At 51.6% G+C, this 27,970-nt stretch overlaps 1 protein-coding gene across 1 annotated transcript in view; it reads left to right on the top strand.

The window, feature by feature from the left end:
* Window positions 1-27,970, top strand: part of gmpr (guanosine monophosphate reductase) — a 177,831-nt gene that overhangs the window by 74,271 nt on the left and 75,590 nt on the right. The window contains exons 5-6 of the mRNA XM_072509613.1: window positions 17,182-17,263; window positions 20,001-20,107. Of these exons, the coding sequence (XP_072365714.1) occupies window positions 17,182-17,263; window positions 20,001-20,107 (189 nt within the window). The remainder of the gene's footprint in view (window positions 1-17,181; window positions 17,264-20,000; window positions 20,108-27,970) is intronic.

Genomic DNA, 27,970 nt, shown 5'->3' with positions numbered 1-27,970 from the left:
GGGCAGGGGTAGGGGGGTTGCCATTCCGTAGGGCAGGGACTCACTTTAGATACCTGGGGGTGAAGGTTGCTCGGGGGCGGAGGGGCCCCGTAGGTACAACATTTCTAGTTTGGTGGGGAGAGTGAAAGCTGATCTGGCAAGGTGGGATGGTCTCCCTCTGTCACTGGAGGGTCGGGTACAGGCGGTTAAAATGAACGTGTTGCTGCGATTTCTGTTTATTTTCCAATGCCTGCCGATTTTCCAGCCAAAGGCATTTTTTAGAGAGATTGGAGGAATGATTACCTCGTTCATATGGGGAGGGAAGGTGGCCAGAGTTAGAAAGGTGCTACTACAGAGGGGAAGGCAGGCAGGGGGTTTGGGTCTTCCGAACTTGATGTATTATTACAGGTGCGGAGCTGGGTCAAAGAGGTTGATTCCCAGTGGGTCAGAATGGAGGAGAGTTTGGGTAGGGGATGGGGATTGAAGGCGCTAGCAACAGCGCCGCTCCCGATAGCCCCGGGGAAGTACTCCGGGAGTCCGGTAATATTAGCTTCATTGAGAATTTGGAGGCAGTTTCGCCAACACTTCGGGTTGGGGGCAGGGGTCAAGGGAAATGCCGATTCGGGGGAACCACAGATTTGAGCCAGGGAAGTGGGATGGAAATTTTCGGAAATGGGAGGAGAAGGGGAGCAAGACACTAAAAGATTTGTTTCTTGGGGGTCGGTTTGCAGAATTGGAGAAGCTGGGAGCGAAGTATGGGCTGGAGCAGGGGGAAATGTTTAGATACATGCAGGTTCAAGATTTTGCCAGAATGGAGATACAGAGCTTCCCGGTGGAGCCGGCCTCCACATTGCTGGAGGAGGTGCTGACAACAGCGGGACTGGAGAAGGGGGTAGTGACGGCGGTTTACGGGGCTATTTTGGAAGAGGAGGAGGCATCACTGGAAGGGATCAAAGCAAAGTGGAAGGAAGAGTTGGAAGAGGGTATGGAGGAGGGGTTCTGGTGTGAGGTGCTCCGGAGGGTGAACGCCTCCACCTTGTGCGCGCGGTTCGGGCTGATACAGCTGAAGTTAGTATATAGAGCAAACCTCACAAGGGCGAGGATGAGCCGGCTTTTCCTCTTCATCAGGAGATTTCACCTGAGGAAGGAGCTGCACTCCGAAAGCTAGTGATTCGAAACAAACCTGTTGGACTTTAACCTGGTGTTGTAAGACGTCATACTGTTATTTGTTTATGTTAACATGCGGGCACTTGTTTGGGGGTTGATGGGAGGATGGGATTGTTGTTGTTGATATGGGGATTGACATTATATTCGTTACTGCTTATTGTTTATTGTTGGTGGGTGCAAATTTGGGAGAAAATGTGGAAAAGGAGGAGAATAATAATTTTTTTTTAAATGTTGGGAAAGTTGAAATTCCCCACTCTCACTACCCTATTACTTGTATACTTCTCTGAAATTTGCCTACATATCTATTCTGCTTTTTCTCTCTGACTGATAGGGGGCCAATAGAACGTGATTGCTCCTGTTTGGTTTTTAAATTCTACTCCTACCGTCCCTTCTAACTGCTGTAACTGATTCCGTGATCAAAATTGTGACACCCCCTCCTCTTTACCACCTTCCCCGTCTTGCCTGAGGTTCATATTTCATGGAATATTGAGCTGCTATTCCTGTCCCCCTCCCTAACCCCCCAACCATGTCTCAATGACAGCAATTACATGTTTTAGTTTGCCCTAAACACGTACTCCTTGCATTAAAATGTATACCATCCAATCTTGCTAAACTCTCTTGTGACTTAATGGCCTATAACTATGCCTTCCTGTCTCACTTGCTGGCTCTTCTAATTTTGGCTGTGCATCTCCCCCATGCTGGACCTCCTCTCACGATCCCACCCCTTTGCCAAGTTAGTTTAAACCCTCCTCAACAGCACTGGCAAGCCTCCCTGCAAGGACATGGGTCCCATTTTGGGTCAGATGCAACCCGTCCACCTTGTACAGGTCTCACCATCCCCCAAAACAGTCTCAATGTCCCAGAAATTTAAAGCCCTCTCTCCTGCACCATCTCTCCAGCCATGCATTCATTTGGACTAACCTCCTATTTCTATACTCAGGAGCATGTGGCACTGGAATTAATCTGGAGATTAATCTAGTTTTGGGCTTACACTTGGAGGTGTTGACCCAAGGTGCAGCATTGCAATTAGTCAATCTTATTTAGTCTATCTGCGCTTGGAATGAAAGATTTCACTGTACAAATCATTTTGTCAGCCATGCCGTCAGTTCTGGGGTAGTGTGGAGAACAAGTGGTGTGATCTATTCCCCATTTACCACACACGTCCCTGAATGGCGTAGTAGTAAATTGAACATTTTATCTGAGATTATCTCCCAGGCTGCCTCAAATAAAATGAAAATAGCACTTAAAAGTGCGTACTTGGTGTATCATGCAATACTTAGAAAAATAAGCATAAGCAGCGGCAACTAAGAAGTCATTCACTGGGACCTGGTAGAGATTAGAAGCAATCTTAGCCCACGAATGAGCAGAAATCTCTTGTGGTAAAAGCTGACTTCACATATTTTCCTCATGAGCCTCACACTTCTTAACTGTGACTTCAATATCATTGTTCATACCCGACTGACGGACTGGCTCTTGCTTGCCTCCTTATATGATTTATGATTGTGTCTACTGATGCTGATATACCTTCTGGTACCTAGCTGATTACATGGATGTTTATCGATGTGTGATCCCAACATGCTGGTCGGCCTGCAATCTCTGGGCCTTTGGTTTCTAATACGCAGAACATCTGTGACACTCAGGATGACTGGCTGTATTTCACACTAGTACTACAGGTCCTATACATGGAATCACTGAGCCATTATATGCCGAAACGTTCATAGTGGTGGGTTTTGCCATGGCCTTCCATTTCTATAGATACATTGCTTTCAGAATTCTCAGTGCTGTATGTTGGCGCTAACCCCTGTGGCTATTTTTGCCAAGAGCAAATGTTTACCGACTTTTCTAAGGACAGACTGTTTGAATTGTGGCAAATTCATCAGACTGTGTCATGGCATCTAGGAGTTCTGAGAGGTTAACTGTGTGGAATGTATGCTCACTGCATCTTGCACATTTTAATCATCGTCATTGACTGTTTTGTTCTCCACCTCGTGTATGTGTTTCCTATGGGACCTGGTATGGTCGTTGTTGTTGCTTGAAGGTATTGCCCATTTGCGATCTGCTTGAGCCTTGGCTGTTTTGTACTGCTGCCAGTATGCCTTGTAGAAAGTATGAAACGCTGTGGAGCCATCTCAGATGGCCACCTGCAAAGGACCATGGGAATTATGGCCAGCCCAGGACTCAGACACACTCAGAGCTTGTGTGTATTTGCAGCCCAGATAGCTAGACGCGATCGAAACCCCCGCTCGTTTGCATTCTAATGACCCATTTCCCCAGAACAAAGGGACTGTACTCGGGTAACCGATACAGATGCAGACTAACCGGCGCCACTCCCTTTGCTAAGAAAGCCCAAACAGCCAAGGTCAATGACTGCTCAGGACACGCTCAGCCATCAATGCACCCGCCCCTTTATTGCCAAAATCGAAGGCAGTGATCGAAGCCTGTCGAATTATTGGGTCCAAAGCTAAGGACCGCCCCAAAGAGTGCGAAATCCCAGAGGGATAAAAAGAGATACAGCCATGTGTTCGGTCTCTCTTGGCCCCAGCCTACACCTAAAACCAAGTGTAGCATTACGACCAGAAGACAAGTCCAAGACCAGAGATCGCTACCAGACGGATGAGCCTAGCAGAAACGAAGCCACTTCTTCTACCCAGCCACGCAAGATCCGAACAAAGGCCTTGTCCATCTGCATAGAGCCAGTTGCCCTGAAGTTAAGCATAGGTTATTGTAGTTGTTAGGTGTAGTTTAACTTTGCATGTTGAAGTAATCCTTGTGTATAAATGAACTATCTTTGAACTTGAATTGACTAACTGGTTGTTTGGTCTTTGATCGCTGTCCGGTAAAGCCTTGTGGTGGCGACTCTGAAAAGCAATATTATCTATAATAACTGCCATATCTAGTTAAATTGGCAGCAGCTGGACATCTAATCTGCACCTTCCACATGTCTTCCAGTTTTTAGCTGTGTCACTGTATCGACGGTTGAGGTTGCACACAAGATCTGTAAGCTATCAGCCTGCAATAATAACTTCATACTTTTGTCCATCTTTAAGTGATTGATGCTGTAGCTTCTGTTTGTCCACCAGTTCTTTTTGAATGCTTCTATTGGAGTCGATGCAATTACTAATTCGCCGATTCTTTGCTTCCTGAAAAATTGCAGTCCCCATCCTTTTCTCTGCATCAGCTGATAAAATGATTGATGTATTCCTTGGGCTGTCAGCTGTATGACATAAAATCCAGGAGATGGATACAGAAATTCAGTTTGACTCTTGAACTGGCCTGCAAAAGTCGTCCGAATGCTTTTGGGATGATCTTGGTTGTTTGGGATGATCTTGGTTGTATTTTGTGAACCTGGATGTGTTGAGCATATTTGAACCTTCCTTTACAATGGTTTCCCATTTAAGCTTGGGAACTTTGGGGACACCTTTGCAATATTACCCAGACCTTTCTGCTTCTCTGTTGTTCAAACAAATACCTCTGCTATTTTACTGATCAGGATTCAAATACTGTGAGCACTTTAAACTCACTGTATTGTGTCAGTTGCTTGTCGTTCTTCTGTTCCACTACTGTTCACATTCCACTGATGCTGCAGTGAGTGGCGCTGTTGCCACTTGTGCACACGTTTCAGCTGTGCCCACAAAGCTGAGTTGTGGCAAGAACGCGCCACAAAGTGAATAATAGCGCCCAAGACCGTTCCACGTTGCTTCAACACGTTGTTTCCGCAACCTTAAGTCTGCTCGATTTCCGCAGTGTTTCTCCCTTGCCTGCACTCCATTGCACTGAGCCTCTCGTCACACTGTCACTGCCTGTTGAACTCTCAGACTGTGCGTTCCAAACTCCAGTTCGAGATCCCATCATTTGCATTTACTGAGTGGTTACCAGCTTCTTCCAAGCGCTGGCACCATGTTGTGAATGCTGTGATTGGACTTTTGGACCTTTCCCCCTGATTTTCTACTGGACTTGAATTGAATTGTAAAACTGATGACAGAGGCAATTGTGTACTGAATTCCCACATCGGTGCATGGAGAGAAGGATTAGAAGTGCTCGTAAAGGTAGAAACAGAAATTGAGAAGGATTCGGCTGAAGTTGCAGCAGGAGACATCATGGCGGAGGACCGGACCTCTGGTTTGTTGACCCAGCGATCAACAGAGCAGCTGATGCAAGTTATTCAGGAAGGAATGTGTTGGGCTGGTTTAGCTCAGTGGGCGAGACAGCTGGTTGTGATGCAGAACAAGGCCAGCAGCCCGGGTTCAATTCCCGTACCAGCGTATCGAACAGGCGCCGGAATGTGGCGACTAGGGGTTTTTCACAGTAACCGTACTTGTGACAATAATATATTATTATGGGCAGCACGGTAGCACAAGTGATTAGCACTGTGGCTTCACAGCGCCAGGGCCCCAGGTTCGATTCCCCGCTGGGTCACTGTCTGTGCGGAGTTTGCACGTTCTCCCCGTGTGTGCGTGGGTTTCCTCCGGGTGCTCCGGTTTCCTCCCACAGTCCAAAGACGTGCAGGTTAGGTGGATTGGCCATGCTAAATTACCCGTAGTGTCCATAAGGGTTGGGAGGGGTTATTGGGTTGCGGGGATAAGGTGGAAGTGAGGGATTAATGTGGGTCGGTGCAGACTCGATGGGCCGAATGGCCTCCTTCTGCACTGTATGTTCTATGTAAGGCTTTGCTAAGCAGAAATGGGACTGCTTGGACCCAATAAAAGAGTCAATTGATCGTCTAGAGCTTAGATAGGACGCCCAAGATCGGGTGATCCAGAAGGTAGAGAAGGCGCTTTCTGAGCAGGAGGAACATCAAACTGCGGTGGAGTTGGAGGCGGGGATGCTGAGAGACCAGCAGAAGAAGCTCCTGAAGAAGGTGGAGGACCTAGAGAATAGGTCCCGCCGGCTGAACTTGAGAATCGTTGGGCTCCCGGAGCAGTCTGAAGGAGCGGACGCTGGGGCATACAGCACAGATATGTTTGAGAAGCTGCTGGGGGATGGGGCATTCTCCCGGCCCTTGGAGGTGGGCAGGGCTCACAGAGCACTCGCGAGGAAGCAGCGAATGGGAGACCCCCCCCCCCCCGACGGCAATGGTGGTGAGATTCCACAGGCACTTGGCTAAGGAGCGCATTCTACAGTGGGCCAAGCACACTCGGAGCTGTAAGTGGGACAACAGTATTCTGCGGGTTTACCAAGACCTGAGTGTGGAGGTGACCAGGAGAAGAGCAGGCTTCAACCAGATTAGTTCAATCCTTTTTAAGAAAAATATGAAGTTCGGACTGTTGTAACCGGCCCGTCTCTGGGTCACGCACGAGGAACAGCACTTTTATTTTGAGTTGCCTGAGGTTGCGCTGGACTTTGCGAAAAGGAAAGGACTGGTGATGGACTGAGAACTTTTGAACTTTGCTGCAAGGTTCATGTTTTTTTGTTTGTTTTGTTTTTCTGTTCTTTTTAAAAAAAAAAAAGTTTCTTGTTTTTCGTTTTGTGGAAGCTGTTTAAAATGACTTTTGCATTGATTTGGGACCAGCGGTAGAGCTGAGTGAGTTGAGGTTTTCATTTGCACTGTTGGGGGATGGAGGGTTGCTTGTTTAGATCTTGGTGTTTATCTGTCGGGCAATTGTGTGGGGATTGTTTGATGTTGGAGTATGTTTGTATGAACGGAGGGGAGAGTGGGGGACTATCCGGCGCCAGGGATTGGGGCCACCAAGCTAGCTGGGCGGGCTAGTTCATGGAAGCGCAGTTGGGGGGGGGGGGGGTGCATATTTTCGGTTTATTAAAGGGGTTGGGTTACACAGTGTTGTTACTAGAGGGGGGAGGGGGGTAAATGTTCTGCTGACGAGCGAGGGACTTGGGCTAAGGGACAGAGAGGAGGTTGGGGGCGGAGGCTGCCTGGGGGCGGACCGGTGGAGGTGCGAAGAATGGGCTGGAGGTGGGCCCAAAAAAGGGGATGGCTGATTGGTTGGGGGGGGGGGGGCAGCAATGAGCCCCCCAACTAGGCTGATCACCTGGAATGTTCGAGAGTTAAATGGGCCGGTCAAGAGGGCACGTGTGTTCGCGCATCTTAGGGGACTGAAGGTGGACGTGGTAATGTTGCAGGAAACGCAACTGACCAGATTACTCAAAGGCTAGAGGGGTCGCGATCCTGATTAATACGCAGGTGGTGTTTGAGGCGGGTAGAATAGTCTCAGCTGTGGGAGGTCGGTACATTATGGTCAGTGGGAAACTGGAGAGGGTGCAGGTGGTATTAGTAAATGTGTATGCGACAAATTGGGATGATGTGGAGTTTATAAAGAGGATGCTGGGGAAGATACCGGACCTGGACTCGCACAGGTTGGTTATGGAAGGGGACTTCAACACAGTTATTGACCCTGGCTTGGACCGGTCAAGCTCGAAAACAGGCAGGGTGCCAGCAATGGCAAAGGAACTAAAAGTGTTCATGTAGCAGATGGGAGGGGAGGAAGGGGGGTGGGGGGGGGGGGGGGGGGGGCGGGGGGTGGGGGCTGGATCCATGGAGATTTGGGCAGCCGAGGGTGAAGGAGTTCTCCTCCTACTCACACGTGCATGAAGTGTAATCCCGGATTGATTTCTTTATTTTGAGCAGGGCCTTACTGGCTGGGGTGGTGGACACGGGATACTCGGCGATCACAATCTCAGGCCATGCTCCGCACTGGGTTGACCTGCAGGTTAGTAAAGACAGTAACCAGCGCCCGCACGGGAGGTTAGATGTGGGACTTTTGGCTGACTAAGGGGTGTGCGAGCAGCTGAGGAAATGTATTCAGAACTGCAGGTCAACGACACGGGGGATATTTCAGCAGCGGTGGTCTGTGAAGCACTGAAGGTGGTTAGTCAGAGGGGAGCTGATCTCGATACGAGAGAAGGTGGACAGGGCAGAGACGGACCGACTGGTAAAGGAGAAACTACAGATCGATAAGAGGTATGTGGAGACCCCAGAGGCAGGGCTTTTAAGGGAATGGTGGAGGCTACAGGCGGAGTTCGGCTTGTTAACCACAGGGAGGGCGGTAGAGCAGCTGAGAAAGGAGAGGGGGGCGATCTATGAGCATGGAGGGAAGGCCAGCAGAATGCTTGCACAGCAGCTTAGAAAGAGGGAGGCAGCCAGAGAGATAGGGAAAGTAAATGATGGAGATGGAACCTGGTTGGAGATTCAGCAGGGGTGAATAAGGCGTTTAGGAATTTCTACAGTAGGCTGTACAGGTCAGAACCCCCTATGGGGCCGGAGGGGGTGAGGCATTTCTTGGAGGGGCTGAATTTCCCAAAAGTGGACGGGGAGCTGGTAGAAGGGCTGGGGGCCCCGATTGGGTTGGAAGAGATAGTGGAGGGTCTGAAGGCCATGCAGTCGGGTAAAGCCCCGGGGCCGGACGGATACCCAGTGGAGTTTTATAAAAAGTTCTCTGGGATATTGGGGCCGGTGTTGATGAGGGAAAGAGGGGTGTTGCCCCGATGATGTCACAGGCCACGATTATACTGAAGCTGGACAAGAACACGGAGCTGTGTGGGTCCTGCAGGCCGATATCCCTGTTGAATGTGGATGCCAAATTGCTGGCCAAAATTTTGTCCTCCAGGATTGAGGATTGTGTTCTGGACATTATTGGGGAGGCCCAGATGGGGTTTGTTAAGGGTAGGCAGTTGGTGGCCAATGTAAGAAGGTTGTTAACGTGATCATGATGCCCCCGGAAGGTAGGGAGGTGGAGGTAGTGATCGCAATGGATGCAGAAAAGGCTTTTGATCGGGTAGAATGGGATTATCTGTGGGAGGTACTGGGACGGTTTGGATTTGGGCGGGGCTTTATTGACTGGGTCAGGTTGCTGTATCAGGCTCCTGTGGCAAGCGTATGGACGAATAGGACAACATCGGACTATTTTAGACTACACCGGGGGACGAGACAGGGATGCCCCCTCTCCCCACTGTTGTTCGCGCTAGTTATAGAGCCGTTGGCAATTGCTTTGAGAGCCTCAAGGGGCTGGTCCGGGGGTGTGTGGAGCACAGAGTCTCGCTCTATGCAGACAACCTGCTTCTGTATGTATCGGACCCAATAGAGGGGATGGAAGAAATCATGAGGATTCTAGGGGAATTTGGCCGGTTTTCGGGGTATAAGCTAAATATGGGGAAAAGTGAGATCTTTGCAGTCCAGGCGAGGGGACAGGAGAGGCGATTGGGGGAGCTGCCGCTTAGATTGGTAAGGGGAAGCTTTAGGTACCTAGGCATTCAAGTGGCGCAGGAATGGGACCGGCTGCATAAATTAAATCTGGCCCGACTAGTAGACCAAATGAAGGACGATTTTCGGAGATGGGATGCGCTTCCATTGTCTCTGGATGGGAGGGTGCAGACGCTGAAGATGACGGTCCTCCCGAGATTCCTGTTTGTATTTCAGTGTCTCCCCATCTTCATTCCGCGGTCCTTTTTTAAACGGATCAACAAAGTGATCACTGGCTTTGTTTGGGCGGGCAAGACCCCGCGTGTAAGGAAGGCAATGCTTGAGCGGAGTCGGGGAGAGGGCGGGCTGCCGCTGCCACATTTTAGTAACTATTCCTGGATGGCGAATATAGCCATGATCAGGAAGTGGGTGGTGGGGGAGAGGTCGGCATGGGAGCGTATGGAGGCGACTTCATGCAAGGGCACCAGTCTGGGGGCGTTGGCAACTGCGCCTCTGCTGTTACTGCCACCAGCCCCGTGGTGGTGGCGGCCCTGAGAGTCTGGGGGCAATGGAGGAGACATGTGGGAGCAGAGGGAGCATCGGTTTGGTCCCCAATCTGTAATAATCACCGGTTTGCCCCGGGAAGTATGGATAGGGGGTTCCGGATATGGCGGAGAGCAGGGATTGAGAGGATGGGGGATATGTTTATAGAGGGGAGCTTTCCGAGTATGAGGGCGCTGGAGGAGAAGTTTGGGTTGGCGAGGGGAAACAAATTCGGGTATCTGCAGGTGCGGGACTTCCTACGTAAACAGGTGTCAACCTTCCCGCTCCTACCACTAAGGGGGATTCAGGACAGCGTAGTTTCCAGAGGGTGGTTAGGAGAAGGGAGCATCCCTGACATTTACATTTTTAAAAAAAAAATGTTTCATTGAAATTTTTTCGAACAACATTTTTCCCCCTTACAGAACAAACATAACAGTAAAGAAAGTTTAACAATAAACAAATGGCTAATAATCTAATCATTTAACATAAACGAAAACTTCCACCCCCCTCCCCCCCCCCCCCCCCTCCCCCCTGGGTTCCTGCTGCTGGTCATCTGTCTTCCCTCTAACGTTCCTCTAGGTAGTCGAGGAATGGCTGCCACCGCCTGGTGAACCCTTGAGCCGATCCTCTCAGGGCGAACTTTATCCGCTCCAGTTTTATGAACCCCGCCATATCGTTTACCCAGGCCTCCAGTCCGGGGGGTTTCGCCTCCTTCCACATGAGTAGAATCCTACGCCGGGCTACTAGGGACGCAAAGGCCACAACGTCGGCCTCTTTCGCCTCCTGCACTCCCGGCTCATCCGCAACTCCAAATAGAGATAGCCCCCAGCCTGGTTTGACCCGGGCCTTCACCACCTTAGAAATCACTCCCGTCACTATCCCTGACATTTACAAGGAACTTATGGGGTCGGAGGAGACGCAGACCGAGGAGCTGAAGCGCAAGTGGGAGGAGGAGTTGGGAGGAGAGATAGAGGATGGTCTATGGGCGGACGCGTTGTGTAGAGTCAACATGTCCGCAACATGTACCACGCTCAGCCTGGTACAATTCAAGGTCGTTCACCGGGCTCACATGACAGTGGCCCGGATGAGCAGATTCTTTGGGGTGGAAGACAGGTGTGCAAAATTTGCGGGAGGACCAGCGAACCATGTCCACATGTTCTGGACATGTCCGAAGCTTAGGGAATTTTGGCAGGGGTTTGCAGATGTCATGTCCACGGTGTTAAAAACAAGGGTGGCACTGAGTCCAGAGGTGGCGATTTTCGGGGTGTCGGAAGACCCGGGAATCCAGGAGGAGAAAGAGGCAGACGTTCTGGCCTTTGCTTCCCTGGTAGCCCGGAGATGGATACTATTAGCATGGAGGGACTCAAAGCCCCCGAAGTCAGAGACCTGGCTATCGGACATGACTAGCTTTCTCTGGAGAAAATCAAGTTCGCCTTGAGAGGGTCACTGTTAGGGTTCGCCCGGAGGTGGCAACCATTCGTCGACTTTTTCGCGGAAAATTAATCGTCCGCAGAAGGGGGTGGAAGGGGTTAGTTTAGCTTAGAGTAGGGGGTTAATAAAGGTGGGACCTGCAAGGAAGGGAGACAGCTTTTGCACTATGTTTATGGTTTCGTGTACATTGTTTATTTTGTTGTTGTTACAATACCAAAAATACCTCAATAAAATGTTTATTAAAAAAAAATGAAAAATTCGCTGCTGCCAGCATTGTTATTTTTTTTCTTCTTGTGCTTACTTTAGTGGGTAAACATCAAGGCAGCAACCACACGCAAGGGATTAATACAATTCAGTAAAGACCTGAGAAGTTGGTAACAGTATTGCACACAACTGCAACTAAGCCTGAATCACATGATACATTGCTTCTCTAGTAATGTATGCAGAAAGCACAACCACATCCACTTTAATATGTGCCATGAATGCAGGAGGGGAGGGGGATTGCTGGAGTGGGGCTGAACCATGGGGTGTGGGAGGGGGATGTAGAGAGAGAGACAGTGATGCAGGAGGTTGAGTCATGTGCAGGAGGGGGTGCCAGCAGAGGTATGGGAGGTTGAGCGGGCAGTGCAGGAGGCTGGGTTTAGCAGCATTGGGGGGTGACGTGCATATGTATGATTACACTCCTGATTTAAAGGGCTGGGGTTATGGAGCAGACTCTATACTTGCTGTAACAGCTCTAAATAAATCAAAGTAGTGTGGTGAACCACTGTATTAGGGGATGTAAGGTAGGACCTACACTATAGGTTCGCCGGTAGCCCCTGCCGGCTGGCTCCGCCCACTAAGAACTGTATAAATATGCATGACCTCCATTGCCCTGCCATTTCGCTAGCTGCAGCAGGAGGTCACGCATCTGACTGCAATAAAGTCACAGTTGTACCCAATCTGCGTCTTTGTGCAATTGATTGCGCATCAATTTATTGCAGTCAGATTTTTCCACAGAATGGATATCAGAATCAAACCAGATTGCCTGAAGCTGGATCCGCACTCGCCCGACGCCAGAAAAGACTTTACTCACTGGCTAGCATGTTTTGAGGCCTACATCAACGCTGCGGAGCCCGCGTCAACGGAGGCTCAGAAGATAAACGTCCTGTACTCCAGACTGAGCTCCAGCGTGTTCCCGTTGATCCAAGACGCCACGACTTACACAAAAGCAATGGAACTCCTTAAAGAACACTATGCTCAGAAGGCGAACACGCTCGCCGCCAGGCATGTACTTGCCACCCGCTCGCAACTACCTGGTGAGTCCATCGAAGACTTCTGGTGCGCCCTAATTCCACTCGTCCGGGACTGTGACTGTCAGGCCGTTACGGCCGCTGAACACGCAAACCTCCTCATGTGCGATGCTTTCGTGACGGGGATTGCGTCGGACCGCATCCGAGAACGATTACTGAAAGGGGCCACGCTCGAACTGGCGGAGATGAAAACCGTGGCGCTCTCCATGACTGTCGTATCCCGTAATGTACAATCTTACCCCCCCCCCGCCGCGCAGTCCACCCTTCTACCCCTTCCTACCCCTCCTGGACCCCGCCAACGACCTCCTCAGCTGAGGCCCTGCCTTCCAAATACGCCTGCGCCGCACACCGATCCGTGCACCCCGGGGATCCCCGCTGCTCCTTCTGCGGTCAGCAGAAGCACCCCCGCCAACACTGCCCGGCCCGCACTGCCGTTTGTAAATCCTGCAGTAAGAAGGGCCACTTCACGGCTATGTGCCAGGCCCGCGCAGTCGCTGCGATTGCGCCTGCTATCGCCCCCTCCCCCATGCCAAACGCACAATGGGAGCCGCCATCTTGTCCCCCTTCGGCCACGTGCGCCCTATGGGCGCCGCCATCTTGTCCCGACCCCGCAATGTGCACACCATGGGCGCTGCCATCTTGTCCCGACCCTGCAATGTGCGCACCATGGGCGCCGCCATTTGTCTCCCACAGGGTCTCCGGACATCCCGAGATCGGAACCGCAGACGCTCACCACCCGAAGCATCCGACGACTACCCGCAGCTTGCTTCGATGACGCTGGACCAATCTCGCCCGCACAACCTGGCCACCGCGTCGACAACGGTGAAAATCAACGGCCACACGACCTCGTGCCTGCTGGACTCCGGGTGCACCGAAAGCTTTGTACACCCAGATACGGTAAGGCGCTGCTCCCTCACGGTCCATCCTGCCAATCAAAGGATCTCCCTCGCCTCCGGATCCCACCCTGTCCCGATCCGAGGCTTCTGTACAGTCACCCTCACTGTCCAGGGCATAGAATTTAGTAACTTCCGCCTCTACGTCCTTCCTAATCTCTGCGTTGCAGGGCTGTTGGGCCTGGACTTCCAGTGCAATCTCCAGAGCCTCACCCACAAATTCGGCAGGCCCTTACCCCCCCTTACCATTTGCAGCCTCGCGACCCTCAAGGTTGATCCCCCCTCCCTTTTTGCCAATCCAACTGTGGATTGTAAGCCCGTTGCCACCAGGAGCAGACGGTACAGCATCCAGGACAAGACCTTCATCAGGTCCGAAGTCCAGCTGCTTCTTAAGGAGGGTATTATCGAGGCCAGCAACAGCCCCTGGAGAGCCCACGTGGTAGTGGTTAAAACTGGGAGAAACACAGGATGGTCGTGGACTACAGCCAGACCATCAATCGGTACACGCAGTTTGACGCGTACCCCCTCCGACGCATTTCTGATATGGTCAATCAGATTGCGCAGTACCGGGTCTTCTCAACAATTGACCTGAAATCCGCCTACCACCAGCTCCCCATCCGGAAGTCGGACCGTCCATACACGGCCTTCGAGGTCGCCTCTACCGCTTCCTTAGGGTCCCTTTTGGCGTCACAAATGGGGTCTCGGTCTTCCAAAGGGAGGTGGACCGAATGGTCGACCGGTACGGTTTGCGGGCCACCTTTCCGTACTTAGATAATGTCACCATCTGCGGCCATGACCAGCAGGACCATGATGCAAACCTCAATAAATTCCTCCGCACTGCCACTCTTTTCAACCTGACCTATAACAAAGAGAAGTGTGTGTTCAGCACGACCCAGTTAGCCGTTCTCGGCTATGTAGTCCAAAACGGACTTCGCGGGCCCGACCCCGAACGCATAAACCCCCTCATGGAGCTTCCCCTCCCCCACTGCCCCAAGGCCCTCAAACGCTGCCTGGGGTTCTTTTCCTACTTCGCCCAGTGGGTCCCAAACTATGCGGACAAGGCCTGCCCACTCATTCAGTCCACCCAATTCCCTCTCACGGCCGAGGCACAACACGCTTTCGCCTGCATCAGAGCAGACATCGCCAAGGCCGGGATGCGGGCAGTGGACAAGTCACTGCCTTTTCAAATAGAAAGCGACGCATCAGACTTTGCCCTTGCCGCCACTCTAAACCAGGCAGGCAGACCCGTGGCATTCTTTTCCCGCACCCTTCATGCCTCTGAAATTCGACACTCATCAGTCGAAAAGGAGGCCCAAGCTATCGTTGAATCTGTGCGGCATTGGAGGCATTACCTGGCCGGTAAGAGATTCACTCTTCTCACTGACCAACGGTCGGTAGCCTTCATGTTCAATAACACACAGCGTGGCAAGATCAAAAATGATAAAATCTTGCGGTGAAGAATCGAGCTCTCCACCTATAATTACGAGATTTTGTATCGTCCCGGTAAACTCAACGAGCCCCCAGACGCCCTCTCCCGAAGTACATGTGCCAGCGCACAAGTGGACCAACTCCGGGCCCTACACGACAGCCTTTGTCACCCGGGGGTCACTCGATTCTACCATCTGGTCAAAGCTCGCAATCTGTCCTACTCCGTCGAGGAAGTAAGGACAGTCACCAGGGACTGCCAGGTCTGTGCGGAGTGCAAGCTGCACTTCTACCGGCCGGACCGTGCGAGCCTGGTGAAAGCTTCCCGCCCCTTTGAACGCCTCAGTGTGGATTTCAAAGGGTCCCTCCCCTCCACTGACCGTAACACGTACATTTTCAGTGTGGTCAATGAGTACTCCAGATTCCCTTTCGCCATCCCATGCGCCGATATGACGTCTGCCACCGTTATCAAAGCCCTCAACACCATCTTTGCTCTTTCCCCCGCTTACATCCACAGTGACAGGGAATCCTCAATCATGAGCGATGAGCTGCGCCAGTTCCTGCTCAGCAGGGGTATAGCCTCCAGCAGGACGACCAGCTACAACCCCCAGGGAAACGGGCAAGTAGAACGGGCGAGTGGGATGGTTTGGAGGGCCGTCCAGCTGTCCCGACGGTCCAGGAACCTCCCAGCCTCTCGCTAGCAGGAGGTCCTCCCTGACGCTCTACACTCCATCCGGTCACTATTGTGCACCGCCACTAATAACACACCCCATGAACGTGTTTTTACCTTCCCAGTAAATCCATATCCAGGGTGTCGCTCCCGACTTTACCCGCAGCTCCAGAACTGGCCCTTCTCCGTAGGCACGCCCGACTCCACACGTCCGACTCCACAAGGCGGACCCCATGGTGGACAGGGTTCACCTGCTCCACGCCAACTCTCAATATGCCTACGTTGAGTTCCCCGATGGCCGCCAAGATACTGTCTCACTCAGGGACCTGGCACCATCAGGTTCCACCCCAACCCACTCCCCCACCCATGCGCCCCCCCTCCCACCGCGCCGCCAACACTGACCCCCCCTTTCCGCACAAGAGGACGAAGAGGATTTCGGCACGCTCCCGGAGTTCCCCGATGACTGGCCAGCATCAGCACCGCCACCACCGTCATCGGTGCCACCTCCACCACCGCCAGCATCGACTTCGCTGCCACCGTTACGCCGCTCCCAACGAAGCACCAAAGCACCGGACCGGCTGAACCTTTGACGGAATCCGGACCGTCAACATGGACTTTTTCTTTTTTTTCTTAACACTACATAATTGCACTATTTGTATATAGTTTCACATCACCTCCGCCGGACTCATTTTTAACAGGGGGTGAATGTGGTGCACCACTGTATTGGGGGATGTATGGTAGGACCTGCACTACAGGTTCGCCGGTAGCCCCTGTTCCGCCCACTAGAACTGTATAAATATGCATGACCTCCATTGCCCTGCCATTTCGCTACCTGCAGCAGGAGACCACGCATCTGACTGCAATAAAGCCACAGTTGTACCCAATCTATGTCTTTGTACAATTGATTGCGCATCAAGTAGAAAACTAGGTAAATCCTGGGCAAACATTCCATGTATGCATGTTGACGGGTGCCAGTGGGATCATTAGCGGGTGTTTCCACAGAGCCATTACTGGTGAATAAGAAGTTCATGGTTCCAGTGTAAGTCGGCTCCCTGGAACCTTTGATTCCGATGTGGCACTCAATAGTGGTCGTGGTGAACATTCGCTGCTCTTGGGACCATGAGGTCTGGACAGATTAAACTGTTTAACATCAGTTTTTGGAAGTATCAGATGGACTGTCGAGTGTGTTTCTGTGCTTTCCTCTTCTTAAATGTTATGGGCCTCTAAATCCTGAAGCGCATCGTCACAAACAAATGCATAGCTGGTTTGGAGAACACAATGTTATCAGGTGTTTCCTGAGCAGTGAAACGTTTGAATAACTGAGAGCCAGGTTTCTTTCTAACCGACGTTGATGCAAGATTCCGGTAGATTCACTGGTATCACCCAGTGATGGTAATCTGTTTGCTTTTTGGCTCTGCTGATAAAGTAAAAGATGATAATTAAACCGTCTTTTGCCCAGGGGCTCGATGCCGAAATAGCTTTACCATTTTCTGATCGTGTTCTCCTGGTGTGAAGCTTTCCACACGCTCTCCAATCCTCAATTATTGTTCCTGACACACAAAGCTGTGCCGCCTTTAAGACCGCTGCCTCTCCGCTGTAAAGAGTTTATTTTGTTTTCTTGGTCATTTTTGTTTTTTCAAACCAAAGGCTGGTAACGTGGTGACAGGGGAGATGGTTGAAGAGCTTATACTGGCGGGAGCTGATATCATCAAAGTGGGCATCGGACCAGGTAAATGAATAAAGGTAGCTGATAATGAGAACACAACATTTTCCAAGTATAATTTTGGCTGGCTGATTTCCATTTGTTCACATTCATTGATAAATACAATTGCTTCTGTGCATTAATTTTTTGAAGCAAAGGATAACTGAGCCTTAATGTCCTTCATCAGTACAGTATTTGTCTAATTGCCTCTGCCAGCAACATGGACAAATGATTTTGAAACTTATACAATAGCTCCTAAAAATCACTCTGAAGTTCTTGTGTGCACTTTTGGGTCAATGTACTGAGCAGCGTTACACTGAGCCACACATACCATGAATGCCCAGAGTTTGCTCCCGGGTATGATTAAACTCAAATCCCCAGGCCAAATGTAGCCTCTGAACCCTGACTATCAAGCCCTCAAACCCCTGCTATTCAATCCTATTTGTGTTGATATTCCTTATTTGTTGTTCTTGAGCTGTTACCTCATTAGTTGGATAATGTAAATCGGAACCCTTGGACCTATGAGCAATAGAAGCTGGAGATGTATAAATTAATTTAACTTAACATTAAGGCCTAGATTTTCTGATTTGTGCCCATTGCATTTCTGGGGGGATCAGAAGCTATTTAGGTATGTGCTTTGCTTACCTCCGCTCCCTTTTCCGCGAGTGGGGAACATCTAGCTAGATTATGGCCCATAACTTGTTGGTTCCCCAATGAGGTGCCGGGGAATCCCTCTAGAAAAGTTCTGATTGCCCAAAAGTGCTAACTTATCCTGGACAATTGCGCTGGGCTGGGAACCATCTAAGAAGCGATTTAAATTGCTACCTGTGGATGGTTCTGCCAGTTGCATCCTGATAGGGGACACGCATATGTAAACACATACGCACACTGCGGTCCTTTATTCTCTGCACCGCAGCTACTCCTCGTCAGTGCTGCCGGGGGGCACTTTGCTGCTCCTGTCTCACCAGCTTATAGAATCCCTACTGTGCAAAAGGAGACCATTCAGCTCGTCGACTCTGCACTGACCCTTGGAAAGTGCACCCTACTTAAGCTTGAGTGTGACTCCAGGCCAGTATATTTTTTCCAGCAGGGGCCAGGGGTATCACATCCTGCATGTAAGTGACTGCATGGCTAGTGGTATAACCAAGAGGAGACGTTCTTCAGGATAGGGAGAAATTCCACTTTGTGTTGACCCACCATCGGAAGGTGTAGCCCATAAGGCCCCATGATATATACCTATGTGGCCCATGAAGACTGGATACAGCTTCAGAAATCTACCAGTCACTAGCTAATGAATCTTTGTGGGGCTGGTACTAGTGAATGTAGACAAAAAAACAACCAGGGCGCCACCTCCTGATCATCCAGCAACCCTTCCTAAATTGCTGTGCATGGATGTTGGTGTGGCAATAGGGATCAGTTATGATGTGTTCCATCCGCATAGTCCTCTCTCAGAAGTTGCTAATAAATCATTTGAGGTGGGATGTTAACATGTACTTGAACTTAAAGAATTTCTCCCCCCAAAATTTAGAGTACCCAATTCTTTTCTTCCAATTAAGGGGCAATTTAGCGTGGCCAATCCACCTACCCTGCACATCTTCAGGTTGTGGGGGTAAAACCCAAGCAGACACGGGGAGAATGTGCAAACTCCACACGGACAGTGACCCGGGGCTGAACCCAGGTCCTTGGCGCCGTGAGGCAGCAGGGCTAACCATTGCGTCACTGTGCCTGAACATAGATTTAATTGAATCTGGATTCGCTCCAAAATCTCAGGCTAATCTACAAACATATAATTCGTAAAAGGGAGTAAAAGGAGGATGCTTCAGAGAGGATACAAAAACTAAGGTTCATGAAAATGGTTCCAGGGATGAGGGACTTCAGTTACCTGGATGGATTGGAGAGCTAGGGCTGTTGTTCTGAGAAAGGAGGTTGAGAGGAGATTTGATAGAGGTGTTCAACATCTGGAGAGTCCAGACAGAGTGGATGGGATAAACTGTCCCCATGGCTGAAGGGTCTTTAACTAGAGGGAGTGATTGACAAAAGGACCAATGGCAATAGGAAAAGATCTTTGTAGCACGTGGTTAGGATCTGGATCTTGAGAGGGTGGAGGCAGATTCAATTGTGGCTTTCAAAAGTGAATTGGATAAGCATCTGAAGTGAAAACATTTTCAGGGCTATTGGGAAAGGGCGGAGAAATGGGACTAGCTGAGTTGCTCTTGTAGTGAGCCTTTTCAGACACAGTGGGCAAAATGTGTGCTGTAGCCATTTTCTTATTCTACAACTGATGCCTGAGCAAGAAGCAATGGACCAATATATTATGCTTCACCTGCTCCTGTTAAATTTCAATTTGGCTCATTTAGGACCACTTTCTCCACCGAGTCAGCAGGTTGTGGGTACAAGCCTGATTCCAGGGTTGGAAAATAAAATCTTCGCTGACATTTCAGTGTAGTCCTATTGCATCGTTGAGGATGTATTTTGTTTTCAACCAGAACCCTGCTGAATGAAAAGGATGTGAAGGTTCTGTGACGCCATATAAAGCGTGTGTTCTCAGGGTGTTGGCCAACATTCTTCTCTCGACCAAAATCTCAAAAACAATTGAATGACCCTATATTTATCTGTTAGATATGGGTCCTTGTGTGTAATTGGCTTCTACCTTTGTCCACTAGCTATAATGTGCTTTGGGATGTCCTGGGAATGTCATAAGGCAATATAAATATGCACAGATTTTTCTTCCTTGGTGTTAACTATTTTATTTAAACCTCCCTAGGTTCCGTGTGCACAACGCGGATTAAAACAGGAGTTGGCTACCCTCAGCTGAGTGCAGTGATTGAATGTGCTGACTCTGCCCACGGCCTTAAAGGACACATCATTTCTGTGAGTTACTCGCTTAATCAACAGTACCCTTGACTGTCAACAATGTTTTTATTTATTCCTTCACTGGATGTGGGTGTTTCTGTCTCGGCAAGCATACATTGCCCAATTGCCCTGAGAAAGTGGAGGTGAGCTGCCATCTTGAACCGCCGCAGGTACTTCCACAGTGCTGTTAGGGAGGGAGTTCCAGAATTCTGACCCAGCGACAGTGAAGAAACCGCAATATAGTTCCAAGACAAGATGGTAAGTGACTTGGAGGGAAACTTGCAGGTGGTGGTGTTTCCATTCATCTGCTGCTCTTGTCCTTCTAGGTGGAAGGTGCTGCAATGTAGGTGGTGGAGGGAGTTAATGTTAAAGGTGGTGGATGGGCAGTCAAATCAAGTGGGCTGCTTTGCCCTGGGTGGTGTGGAGTTTTCCAAGAGTAGTGTTGCAGCTGCATTTGTCCAGGCAAGGAGAGTATTCCATCACATTCCTGACTTGTATTTTGCAGATGGTGGACAGGCCTTGAGAAGTCAGGAGGTGAGTTACTGTATGCAGTATTTCCCACCTCTGGCCTGCTCTTTTCACCATTTAAATAATAAATAAGATCAATCTCTCTGTGGTCCAAAATAGATTACTTCACATTAACTCTGTTGAATTTTATCGGTCATAGTTTTGACTATTCGCTCATTCTCGCAATATCTTTTTATAATTTTGTACTCCTATCCACACTAGTTACTGTACCACAACTGCTATTGGAAAATTATGAAGGAATTATTTTGGGACTGCAGAGTAACACATGTTTCCCTACTGTTTGATGTTTATGCCAAGATGCCACTTAGAGATAGCGACTTATGTGCTCTTCATCACTGAAGATCTGTATAAGGCAGTTGAATTTGTTTTTGCCACAATTAAAACTCATCGGCCGAATGTCTCACCTGAAAGATAACTCATCAAAGTGTAGCATTCCCTCAGCACTGCATTGGAGTGTCAGACTTGATTTTTGCACTCTCCTAGAATGGGATTTGAAAGCATCACGCAATGCATTCTATTCATAGAATCATCGAATTTACAATGCAGAAGGAGGCCATTCGGCCCATTGATTCTGCACCGGCCCTTGAAAAGAGCACCCTACTTAAGCCCACGCCTCCACCCTATTCCTGTAACCCCACCCAACCTTTTTGGACACTCAGGGCAATTTATCATGGCCAATTCAACTAACCTGCACATCTTTGGACTGTGGGAGGAAACCGGAGCATCCAGAGGAAACCCACGCAGATACGGGGAGAATGTGCAGACTCTGCACAGACAGTGACCCAAGCCAGGAATCGAACCTGGGACCCTGGAGTTGTGATGCAACTGTATTAACCACTTTGCTACCGTCCTGCCCTATTACCATCTCTCTCTTGGCATCAGTTCCGCCTGACAGCCACCCTGGAGACGATGAGGGCATTCCTGGTCCTACTCACAGGAAGGATCCTCCCCTTTTCCTCCAGCTCTTCCTTGGGATCCTCCTCCAGCCCCACCTGGACCTCCTCTGATGAGGCCGCATGTCCCTTTGCGTCCTCCAGCATGTTGCCTTGCTGCTGTACCAGATTGTGAAGGGCACAGCAGACCACCTTAAAGAGGGAGACCCCCTGGGAGGTGTACTGCAAGGCACTGCCAGAGCGGTCAAGGCATCGTAACCGCATTTTGAGCAGCCCGATGCACTGTTCCAACGACAGCATGGGTGGCAACATGGGCTTCATTGAATCTCTGCCTCGGTCTCGGGCCTCCGCACTGGTGCCATCAGCCTTGACCTCAGTGGGTATCCCTTGTCCCCCCCCTATCGAGCCAATATGTCATCGTCGGGTTGTCCTTGAAGACACCAGGGATGGACTTCCGGTTGCGGCTATGCCTAGGTAGGTCGCACGTTCGGCAGCTCCTGCTGGGAACGGACTTTTGGGCTCTCTAGAGGGGCCCCAACGGCAATTGTTCGACGGCTTCCAGTGTGGGAAGGTGACAGCAAGGTCCCCCCCCCCCCGACATTATAATGATAGGACCAGGAGTGGAGTGGTGAAAAAAGTGATCTTGGAGCAGCAAAAAGTGAGAGGGAGAAAAAATAAGATGGCGGCGGGTGGAGACCAAGCAGCATGGGCGCAGTGGTCGCAGGAGCAGCAGGGGTTTCTTAAACGCTGCTTTGAGGAATTGAAAACCGAAATGCTGGCGCCAATGAAGGCGGCGATCGAGAAGCTAGTGGAGACGCAGAAGGCCCAAGGGGCGGCGATCCGGGAGGTGCGGCAAAAAGCCTCGGAGAACGAGGACGAGATCTTGGGCCTGGCGGTGAAGGTGGAGGCGCACGAGGCGCTGCACAAGAGGTGGGCAGAAAGATTTGAGGACCTGGAGAATAGGTCGAGGAGGAAGAATCTTCGGATTCTGGGTCTCCCTGAAGGAGTGGAGGGGCCCGATGCCGGGGCATATGTGAGCACGATGCTCAGTTCGCTGATGGGCGCGGGAGCCTTCCCGAGGCCCCTGTAGCTAGATGGGGCTCACCGGGTCCTAGCAAGGAGACCCAAGGCCAACGAGCCACCTAGGGCTGTAGTGGTGAGCTTTCACCGCTTTATGGACAGAGAGTGTGTCCTGAGATGGGCCAAGAAAGAGCGGAGCAGCAGGTGGGAGAACACGGTAATCCAAATCTACCAGGACTGGAGTGCAGAGGTGGCTAAGAAGAGAGCTGGTTTCATTCGGGCTAAGACGGTGCTCCATCGGAAGGGGGTGAAGTTCGGTATGCTGCAGCCAGCATGATTGTGGGTCACGTTCCAGGATCGGCACCACTATTTCGAAACGCCTGATGAGGCATGGAGCTTTATGCAGACTGAAAAGTTGGACTCAAATTGAGGGTTTGTTGTGGGGGGGATGTTTACTGTGTATATGGTGTTTATTACGTTTAGGGAATGTTCTTTTAGTTGGGTGCTGGATGGGGTTGGGTGAAGGGATTTGATGGGGAGACTGTGGGAGAGTGTGGCCGTCGGTGTTGGAGGGGCAGACCCCCACGAAGGAAGAGGGGGAGTGGAGGCCCGGGGATGGGGAATTGGGGTAAGGCCGCAAAAGGAGCTGCGCCAGAGGGGGCGGGGCCGGCTCAGGAAAGCCCGTGCTTTTTCCCGTGCTAGGGAAGGACGGGGGTGGAGCCCAGGGGGGGGGATCGGCGGTGCTGAAGAGGAGCGCACACTGACTGCCAGGGAGGGGGAGGGGGGATTCTCATACTGGGGGGGGGGGGGGGGGTCGATGGAATGGCGGGAGAGGCCGGGGTCAGCAGGAGTTAGCTGACTTAAGGGAGGGAGTGTTATGGGGGGAGCAAAAGGGCTAGATGTGGATCTAGCGGGGGGAGGAGAGGGTGGGTACAGGGTTGCTGCTGCATTGGCCAAAGGGGAGCTGGAAGTAGGAGAGGTGGGCGGGGCGGGGGTTCGCCGTCTGGGGGACTGGAGGGTGCGGGAGGCGCGGGCACGTGGCTGGCCTAGAAAAGGAGATGGCTAGTCGGCAGGGGGGGGGGGAGGGGGGTGGTGAGCAGCCCCCCAATCCGGCTGATAACTTGGAATGTGAGGGGCCTGAACGGGCCGGTCAAGAGGGCCCGGGTGTTTGCACACTTAAAGGGACTGAAGACAGACGTGGTTATGCTCCAGGAGACGCACCTGAAGGTGGCGGATCAGGTTAGGCTGAGAAAGGGATGGGTAGGACAGGTATTCCATTCAGGGCTGGATGCGAAGAACAGAGGGGTTGCAATACTGGTGGGGAAGCGGGTGTCGTTTGAGGCAATGAATATTGTAGTGGATAATGGAGGTCGATATGTGATGGTGAGCGGTAGGTTGCAGGGGGTGCGGGTGATACTGGTAAACGTATATGCCCCGAACTGGGATGATGCCGGATTTATGAAACGCATGTTGGGTCGGATTCTGGACCTGGAGGTAGGAAGCTTGATAATGGGGGGGGGGGATTTCAACACGGTGCTGGACCCAGCACTGGATCGCTCTAGGTCCAAGACGGGTAAGAGGCCGGCTGCGGCCAAGGTGCTTAGGGGGTTTATGGACCAGATGGGGGGAGTGGATCCATGGAGGTTTGTCAGGCCCCTGGCCAGGGAATTTTCATTCTTTTCCCACGTCCATAAAGCCTACTCCCGGATAGATTTTTAAATTTTGAGTAGGGCGCTAATCCCGAAAGTGGAGGGAACGGAGTATTCGGCCATAGCCATCTCAGACCATGCCCCGCACTGGGTGGAGCTGGGGTTAGGAGAGGGACCAGCGCCCGCTGTGGCGTCTTGATGTGGGATTATTGGCGGATGAGGAGGTGTGCGGGCGGGTGCGAGGGTGCATTGAGAGATACTTGGAGGCCAATGACAACGGGGAGGTGGAGCAGGGGTAGTCTGGGAGGCTCTGAAGGCAGTGGTCAGGGGAGAGTTAATCTCCATCAGGGCCTACAGGGAGAAGAGAGAGGGCAGGGAGAGGGCGAGGTTGGTGGGGGAGATCTTAAGGGTGGACAGGAGATATGCAGAGGCCCCCGAGGAGGGACTACTCAGGGAGCGGCGGAACCTCCAGACGGAGTTTGACCTGTTGACCACAGGGAAAGCAGAGGCACAGTGGAGGAAAGCGCAGGGGGCGACGTATGAGTATGGGGAGAAGGCGAGTCAGATGCTGGCACACCAGCTTCGTAAGAGGGAGGCAGCGAGGGAGATAGGTGGAGTTAAGGATAGCGGGGGGAATACAGTGCGGAGTGCGGTGAGAATAAACAAGGTATTTGGGGATATCTATGGGGATCTGTACAAATCTGAGCCCCCAGCGGGGGAAGAGGGGATGCGACGATGCTGAGGTTCCCGAGGGTGGAGGAGCAGGAGGTGGCTGGTTTGGGGGCGCCGATTGGGCTGGAGGAGCTGGCTAAAGGATTGGGGAGCATGCAGGCGGGGAAGGCCCCGGGGCCAGATGGGTTCCCGGTCGAGTTTTACAGGAAATACGTGGACCTGTTAGGCCCGTTGCTAGTGAGGACAATGTCCGGGGCGCTGATCTCTCTGATCCTGAAGCGGGACAAGGACCCACTGTAATGTGGGTCGTATAGACCGATCTCGCTCCTCAATGTGGATGCTAAGTTGCTGGCAAAAGTGGCAAATGTGAGAATTGAGGACTGTGTCCCGGGGGTGATTCATGAGGACCAGACTGGATTTGTAAAGGGCAGGCAGCTAAACACCAATGTGCGGAGGCTCCTCAATGTGATTATGATGCCCTCGGTGGAGGGAGAAGTGGAGGTAGTGGCAGCTATGGGCGAAGAAGGCCTTCGACCGGGTGGAGTGGGAGTATCTTTGGGAAGTGCTGCGGAGGTTTGGGTTCGGGGAGGGGTTCATCAGCTGGGTCAGGTTGCTATATCGAGCCCCGGTGGCGAGTGTGGCTACGAAACGGCGGAGGTCGGAGTACTTTCGGCTGTACCGAGGGACGAGGCAGGGGTGCCCCCTGTCCTCCTTGTTGTTTGCATTGGCAATTGAGCCTCTGGCCATGGCACTAAGGGAGTCCAGGAAATGGAGGGGACTGGTCCAAGGGGAAGAGGAACATCGGGAGTCGCTATATGCGGATGACCTGTTGCTGTATGTGGCAGATCCAGTGGAGGGGATGGCGGAGGTCATGCGGATCCTAAGGGAGTTTGGGGACTTCTCGGGGTATAAGCTCAATGTAGGGAAAAGTGAGCTCTTTGTGGTGCATCCAGGGGACCAGGGAAAGGGGATAGACGACCTACCGCTGAAGAGGACGGAAAGGAGCTTTCGGTACTTGGGGATCCAGGTGGCTGGGAGTTGGGGGGGCCTGCACAAGCTCAACTTGACGCAGATGGAGGAGGATTTCAAAAGATGGGATGTGCTGCCACTCTCGCTAGCGGGCAGGGTGCAGTCGGTTAAAATGATGGTCCTCCCAAGGTTTCTCTTTGTGGTCCAGTGCCTTCCCATTATGATTCCCAAGGCCTTTTTCAAACTGGTAGGTAGGAGCATCATGGGTTTTGTGTGGGCAAATAAGACCCCGAGGGTAAAGAGGGTGTTTCTGGAGCGTAGTAGGGACAGGGAGGGCTGGCTCTGCCGAACTTGTGCGGCTATTATTGGGCTGCCAATGTGGCGATGATCCGTAAGTGTGTAATAGAGCGAGAGGGGGCGGTGTGGACGAGGTTGGAGATGGCGTCCTGTGTGGGCACGAGCCTGAGGGCGCTGGCGATGGCACCGCTGCCACTCTCGTCGACCAGGTACACCGCGAGTCCAGTGGTGGCGGCGACGTTGAAGATCTGGGGGCAGTGGAGACGACACAGGGGTGAGGTGGGAGCCTCGGTTTGGTCCCCGATTCGGGAGAACCATCGGTTTGTCCCGGGAAGGAAGGATGGGGGGTTTCGGGGCTGGCATCGGGCAGGGATTAGAAGAATGGGGGACCTGTTTATAGACTGGACGTTTGCGAGCCTGGTGGCGCTGGAGGAGAAGTTTGGGTTACCCCCGGGAAATGCTTTCAGGTATATGCAAGTGAGGGCGTTTGTGAGACGGCAGGTGAGGGAATTCCCGCTGCTCCAGGCACAGGGGACTCAGGACAGGGTGATTTCGGGTGTATGGGTTGGAGAAGGCAGGGTTTCGGCGATCTACCAGGACCTGAAAGAAGAGGAGGAGGCCACGGTAGAGGAGTTAAAGGGCAAGTGGGAGGAGGAGCTTGGGGAGGAGGAGCTTGGGGAGGAGATAGATGAGGGTCTGTGGGCTGATGCCCTGAGTAGGGTTAACTCTTCCTCCTCTTGCGCCAGGCTCAGCCTAATACAATTCAAGGTTACTCACAGAACGCATATGACAGCGGCGAGGTTGAGTAGGTTCTTTGGGGTGGAGGGTGGATGTGGGAGGTGCTCGGGAAGCCCGGCGAATCACGTCCACATGTTCTGGTCGTGCACGGCACTGGATGGGTTTTGGAGGGGTTTCACGAGGACTATGTCCAAGGTGGTGAAAGTCCAGATCAAGCCGAGTTGGGGGTTGGCACTATTTGGGGTAACGGACGAGCCGGGAGTGCAGGAGGCGAAAGAGGCCGGTATCCTGGCCTTTGCGTCCCTGGTAACCCGGCGGAGGATCTTGCTATTATGGAAGGACGCGAAGCCCCCCCAGTGTGGAAGCCTGGATAAATGACATGCCAGGGTTCATTAAGCTGGAGGGGATAAAGTTTGCCGTAGGAGGGTCTGTGCAGGGGTTCTTCAGGCGGTGGCAACTGTTCCTAGACTATCTCGCGGAGCGTTAGGAGGAGGTCAGCAGCAGCAGCAACCCAAGGGTGGGGGGGGGGGGGGGGTCTCTTCCGGGGGGGAATTCGGGTGTGGGGGGGGGATTCCCTATGGGTACCTTTGAATGTCATATGGGGGGGTTACTATATATGGGGGAAACCCAATGTATAAGTTTTGTATAATTTTTGACTGTGGTGTTTCTTTCTTTTTGTTATTCGGGGGGGGGGGGGGCGTTTGTTAAAAATTTTGTTGGAAAATTTGAATAAACATATTTCTTTTAAAAAGACCAGAAGACCATAAGACATAGGAGCGGAAGTAAGGCCATTCGGCCCATCGAGTCCACTCCGCCATTCAATCATGGCTGATTTCAACTCCATTTACCCGCTCTCTCTCCATCGCCCTTAATTCCTCGAGAAATCAAGAATTTATCAACTTCTGTCTTAAAGACACTCAACGTCCCGGCCTCCACCGCCCTCTGTGGCAATGAATTCCACAGACCCACCACTCTCTGGCTGAAGAAATTTCTCCTCATCTCTGTTCTAAAGTGACTCCCTTTTATTCTAAGGCTGTGCCCCCGGGTCCTAGTCTCCCCTGCTAATGGAAACAACTTCCCTACATCCACCCTATCTAAGCCATTCATTATCTTGT

The sequence above is a fragment of the Scyliorhinus torazame genome, chromosome 6 (genome assembly GCF_047496885.1).
Source record: "Scyliorhinus torazame isolate Kashiwa2021f chromosome 6, sScyTor2.1, whole genome shotgun sequence".
NCBI classification, from domain to species: domain Eukaryota; kingdom Metazoa; phylum Chordata; class Chondrichthyes; order Carcharhiniformes; family Scyliorhinidae; genus Scyliorhinus; species Scyliorhinus torazame.
This window is presented reverse-complemented; position numbering and strand designations above follow the sequence as displayed.